Below are 6,197 nucleotides of genomic sequence, written 5' to 3'. Positions count from 1 at the left end.
AGTTTCGTAAAGAAAAAACGTTCCTGTAGTGTTTTATTTAGCATTTTGTAAATCCCATTGAGTTCTGTAGGAATAGTCAATATTCCCCTGCCACCGGAAATGGAAATGGGGCCTGTTTACACAGTTGTAGTCTTTTCGCTTCACTCTGTGTACTTCGACGTCGAGGTGCTAACGTCTCTGTTAAACACTTTAAAAAGCTCTGAAAATGGAATACGAAAGGTGGATTCTTGATTCTCGACGTCATTAACTTACCCAACAAGGGCGTATGTCTTCCCGTTAGCGTCTGGGTCTCTGATGGCATTCACGATGGCTTTGGCCACATCCACCACCTGAGAGGGGGGAAAGAATCCGTACCAGTAGGTTTATTACCCAACTAGGCTTAGCGACATCACCAACATCTGCATTTGCTGCTTCTAAAAATCAAACTGATTACCACACTCAACATGGACCAAAGGAAGTGAATAATAATTAAAAAAAAACTTGACAAGCACATTTGAGATAAAGGTTTTAAGACCATCTTGATGCTTCTGTGACTACAGTTGAACATATTATTCAGACATCTAAGATCCATGGGACAATAGCCAACCTTCCTGGAAGAGGCAGCAGGAGAACATTGATGGCAAAGAGATAGATTATATATATGATAACAAAAGAGCTCAGAAAAAACTGTCTAATGAAATAAAAGGTGAAGTAGTGATGATGTCATCAACTGAAATTGTTCTAGTGTGCGATATAAACCCATTGTGGATATGTAAACCTTAAAATAAATCTAATATATACATTATTTGTGTTCTAAATTTGTATTTAAAATAAATCCGTAGAGTAAGACTGTTTTACTACACAGGTTCAAAGGTTGAAATTACGATTTTATTTACAGAAATTGATTGATTCCCCCCAAACATTTCCCCTAGACCACCTTTTCACATTTATGAGAAACATAATATGAGCATTTCTTTGTGCAGCGCTGAAGCTCCTGGCGCTGTTTTCTGTGCCTCGCCAACACTGCTCTTCAGCGGGCGGAGGGGCTGGAAACCTGCTGTTTGCCCGCAACTGTTTTACCAGTTCAAGGATAAAATCTCTGCGTGAAAAAGTGACATTCAAGCAGCTCCTGAACAAAACCAATGCGTTTATAGCTGTTATTTTCAGGAGATTGTAAATGACAGCCACATGCAACCTTTGCGTCGGAGCTTTTACAGAATCCTTTTTAATCATCTGATCTGACACGTTCACACCGACCTGTGTGTGATTATAGTAGACCACAGGCTCTGGTTTGGCTTTTGGGTCGCTGAGTGTACCGGCTGAGGCGTGGGCACTGCTTGAACAAAAGTTTCACTTTGGTCTGATGGGTCACTGATACGTCTGCATTGATCATCCTCTGACTCGCTGTCAGAATCTGAGCCGCTTCCTACCAACTCCTCCTAATCGGTCTCTCCCTATCCACCTGAATCGCTATCATCAGTATTTTTGAAGCATTTCTAAAGCCTGTTTCGCTGTTAGGTTACTTTTGAAAGCTGTTTCTTCCATATTAGCCAAAGAGTTCTAGGTGGAATGTTGGTTGCTAGGCAATGGTACCGAACGTAAATCAACCGCGGGAAGAATTTACAATGCAACTAATAGAGCCGTCAAAATGACGGCTGTGGGAGATCGAGGTAAAATTAACCATATTTTATTTTTTATTTTATTAAAAAAAACTATGTGAAAATTAAGGAAATATAGACACAGAAAAAGTCAAATAACATGAGCAACATTCATTTTAATTTAAATACAGTTCTTTCCCTTTTAAAATCTCAGAACCGTCAAAATGACTGCCTTGGGAGTTCTAGTGTTAAGGAACTTTCTTATTTGCATGAGACGCACCTCTGGGAAAAATTTAACTAAGATGCATTCATAACCCTTTAAATAACTCAAGTGAAAATATAACCTCTTGGCGGGGGTAAAAAAGACAAATTGGAATGTCCTAAACTACACAATGAAATCTGAAGACTACCAAGAGATTCTAGAGAGCAATGTGCAAGTGGCCAATGTACCCTGACTTAAATCTTATTGAGCATCTTTGAAGGAGCTGAAACATGCAGCCTGGAAAAGGACAATTCAAACCTGAGACACCTGGAGAGGTTTGCTCATAAACAGTGGGCCAAAATACCAACTGAAAGGAGCAGAAGTCTCATTAACACTTGGATGAAACTTTTAATTGCAGTAATTGCATCAAAAGGTTGTTCAGCAAAATATTAAATTAAGTCTGATTTTGATCTAGGTCTGTTTCATGAGTTTTTAAAAAAGATTTTAAGGCTTTCTCTTGAATTGCTGTAGAGGCTTTTCACTTTGTTTGCAAAATTCAAAATATTGCATATTAGAATAGAAGAAAGAAAAAATACATCTTCCGTAAACAGCACTTACATAAACCGGTTGTTTCACAGTTTTCTTTCCCAGAGCCAGAAGAGGAATAGCGTTGCCAAACCAGCGCATATCTGAGAATATGGCAAAGGTTGTGAAATTGTAGCTGTTTAACTGTGTTTCTATATGCTTACTTTCACACAAACATCGTAATTAGTCAATGACTTAAGCGCAAAGTGTTCTTACTTGCGTAATAGTTGAAGAATCTGTCCTCCCTGCCAAACATCTCACTTGGCTTCATGATAATAGCATCAGGAAACTCTTCTCTAACGACCTCTTCTCCTACAGCCTGGGGCAAGAGAAGAGAGAACAGGTTTTGGTCACTGTCATACGATGATGATTTAGACATGGCTGACGTCCCAGAATCTTCTAAAACGCTGAACTTTCTTTGTGTTATTTACATTTTGGGCATATACATAGAATATTCAAAACGAGTCGAAAACTTAAGTCCAACTACAGCCTAACTTATGCATAACGCACAGCAGCGTAATCCCCATGAAATGATGCACAAGCCAGTGTCCTGAAGGGGGCAGCGAGGCGCCCGGCCTGCAAATGAAGCACAAGAAGATTTGCCAAAAAAAAAAAAAAAAAAAAGGGGGTTACAGTTTGGGGCAGTGGTGGCCTAATCGTTTGGGCATTGCATTTGAGTTCCATAGGTTCTGAGTTCAAGCCCCATTCCCACAGACTGCCGCTCTGGGTCCCTGAGCAAGATCCTTCAGCTCACACTGCTACCCAGGCGTCACACAATGGCAATTCAGGGAGTGAATTCCATTGCTCTGTACTCGTGACATGCTTGTGCAATGACAATAAAAAAGCTTAAAAAAAAAAAAAGTCACAGCACATTCAACACCCTGTTTGATAGGAAGTTTGTTGGCCCTGGCCGTGAATGCAGGAAGAATCCATCACACTCACCTTCTCCTTCACCCTACGATGGTGAGGAAGTCTGGAGGAGAACTGATTGTTTCCTCCTGTTTCTACCAAAACGCTGCCAATATGCCATTATACTGTAGCTGTAAGTTAGAAACATGTTCAGCGGTCGTCTGGAACATGTCAAATACGTTCATATGTGTTAGAGATAAGTTCTTGATAAGTACGCATAAGTTATACACACAGTACTCATAAGTTTTGGATAAGCTAGACGCCACAACTTATGAGTAACTTAGACTCAACGTATGTCAACAATCAGATAACTTACTTGTAACTTTTGGCCCACGTATGAGCATACGCTGGCATATGTTTAAAATTTGATCAAAATTTCTTGATGTACTTCCAGTATGTCAACGTGCTCATAACTTATACAAAACTTAACCATAACCTAGCCAACGTATGCCAGCAAATTTGCCAAATTTTTTGTATGCTGGCATATGTCAGCTAAATCTCCAAAGTTTGACAGCGCCATTATGCAAAAATCAGCTTTGGCATAAAATGTAACTAGGCACATATATGACAGACCAGTGTAAGTTGGTGTTAAGGGTCCAGAACCAGTCACAAACCTTGTTCCTCAGATATTTGGAGGGGCTGCGGATGTCGGCGTTGATGTGCGACATGTGGATAAACTTAGTGATTCCCGCTTCCTTTGTTGCCCTGGCAAGTTGCTGAGGGATGTTGACAAAGACGTCCTCAAAGCGGTAGTTCCTTTTTTTCACCAAGAAAGAGGACAGAACTGCTTAATTCATTTTAAACATCACCTTTGACAATTTTTACTTCTAGATTAACTCACCTCGTTTCCCACTCCCTGCCCACCAGATTGATGACCACATTGGAATGCTCGATGGCCCGCTGGATGGACTCTTTGTTTCTTGCATCCCACTCCTTTTACACAGATGACCACAAAGAGTTTTAGCAACAATTCAATCAAATATTGCCTGTAAATGTATTTAAATGCTATTTACCACAAAAAGGATTTGCCCCAGATCACCCATGGGCCTGAAGTGCATGAGGTCATACTGATCACAGCGGTGGGGGATCATAATCTGAGATCCTATCCGACCTGCAGAGCCATACAACATTCAGGGAACTTTAAAACCACTCAACAATAACTTGCTAACTATTAGGTCTGTAATTCCACACAAACACACACACACAAAAAACAAACCCTCACCCAGCCTGTTGACCACATAACGTCCCAGGAAACCTGTAGCTCCAAACACTGTGGCGGCTATTCCACTGGATGATGAGCGTCCTCCTTTCCCTTTGGGGATGACGGCATGGTGCAGCTTCCTCTGCTGCACTGTAGCGACAGACGCAGCTGCAAAGGCACTAGGACAGGAGCTGCCTGATAGCAGGAGAGAAAAACATATTAATAACAAATTTTCTACTCTATTATTACACAAGTCAACTATTTAAATATTCTTTTCAACATTACAGATATAAAGTTCCAATAACCAACAGAACACACTTTGATGTAAAAAGTAATCACATCATATCTGGATTAGAACAAAATTTTTGTTTTCTTTTCAAACCTAAAGAAATATGTTAAGGCTGATACAAAAATCTTTTTGTTGTTTTTTTTTTTTTAGGTAACTAATTTAGATTGATTCAATTTTATTTTTCTAATAAATTAACCATAAGACAAAGGAAAAAATGTGCTGGAGGTTATTTTTGAAAGCTTAAAATGTTTTAAATTCAACAAAAATGAAGTAATTACAAGGCAATCTTCAAAAAGGATACAAATGACAAATACTACCTCTCAAAATAACTCTTTAAAATAACCGTGTCAAACTGTGTCTGACAGATGTTTTGTTTCATTCAGGTTTTGTACTAAACTTGGAATGAAAAACATTAACTGCAGCTTTACATAAACGGTGTTCCACATAATCTGTTTGATTTAAATGAAGATGAACAACAATTTATAAACCAACCAATAATCAAATACTAAAAATCAAATGTCTGAATGTTTACATTTTCTGGTTTTCATTATATCTTGGTTATATATATATATATATATATATATATATATATATATATAAACTTAAAAGCTTGGTAAAGGCCCAAATCAGCTTTATTTTTCATTATCCGAAAAATAGAGAAACAAAAATGAAGCCTGATATTTAAGCTAAACACAGGAACTCTGATATTCAGTTAATTTTCGTTTAAGCAAAAAGGTAGAGCACAGATTGTTAAATGTTTGATTATCTAAGAATCCAATCGATTAAGAAAGTTCATAAAAAGATTTAACTAAGATGTGGTACACTATAAACATGTTTAAAATGACATAAAAGCAGGACTCGAAGCAGTGATCTGTGCATGTTTCAGACATTCCACCTAATTTCCACTGACTGCTGACTAACAGGTTTTGCTGCAGCAGGGTAACATTCTATGTAGTGAGATAAATCCCTGAGAAATGCTCATGCTTGACATGTCTGCTAGTTTCAAGTAGACTTTAAATGCAAATCTTTTGGGGTAATTTTGGGTCATACTGTCAGACAGGCCTCATGATATGTTGAAACAACCATTCCATCGAAGCTGCCCCATTTCTTAACCTTTATACGTGCTTCTTTGTTATCGACTGAAATGTAATATACTTAGAGTAAAACTATGACTTGAAATATTCACTCAAACATTTCTGCTTACATCTGTTATCACAAATATCGTTTGACCAGATTTTCAGCTAGCATAAAACCAGGATGATAAAAGTTTCGTTTTGCTGAACTAAACCTTAATCCTAAAATAGTGTATATCTGTTTCACTGAACAACGCAATGATACAAGCTATTTGCATATTAATAACAAATTTTCTACTCTATTATTACACGAGTCAACAATTTAAATATTCTTTTCAACATTACAGATATAAAGTTCCAA

At 38.0% G+C, this 6,197-nt stretch overlaps 1 protein-coding gene across 1 annotated transcript in view; it reads right to left on the bottom strand.

The window, feature by feature from the left end:
* The window catches only part of ndufa9 (NADH:ubiquinone oxidoreductase subunit A9), a 6,597-nt gene extending 1,779 nt beyond the window's left edge, over nt 1-4,818 (bottom strand). The window contains exons 1-8 of the mRNA XM_015395333.1: nt 4,814-4,818; nt 4,496-4,713; nt 4,287-4,384; nt 4,115-4,206; nt 3,888-4,029; nt 2,581-2,683; nt 2,398-2,468; nt 253-329 (exon numbers count right to left, since the gene is read on the bottom strand). Of these exons, the coding sequence (XP_015250819.1) occupies nt 253-329; nt 2,398-2,468; nt 2,581-2,683; nt 3,888-4,029; nt 4,115-4,206; nt 4,287-4,384; nt 4,496-4,713; nt 4,814-4,818 (806 nt within the window). The remainder of the gene's footprint in view (nt 1-252; nt 330-2,397; nt 2,469-2,580; nt 2,684-3,887; nt 4,030-4,114; nt 4,207-4,286; nt 4,385-4,495; nt 4,714-4,813) is intronic.
* Nucleotides 4,819-6,197: the final 1,379 nt, after the last annotated feature.

This window comes from Cyprinodon variegatus, unplaced genomic scaffold, assembly GCF_000732505.1.
Source record: "Cyprinodon variegatus isolate N-32 unplaced genomic scaffold, C_variegatus-1.0 Scaffold737, whole genome shotgun sequence".
Lineage (NCBI taxonomy): Eukaryota > Metazoa > Chordata > Actinopteri > Cyprinodontiformes > Cyprinodontidae > Cyprinodon > Cyprinodon variegatus.
This window is presented reverse-complemented; position numbering and strand designations above follow the sequence as displayed.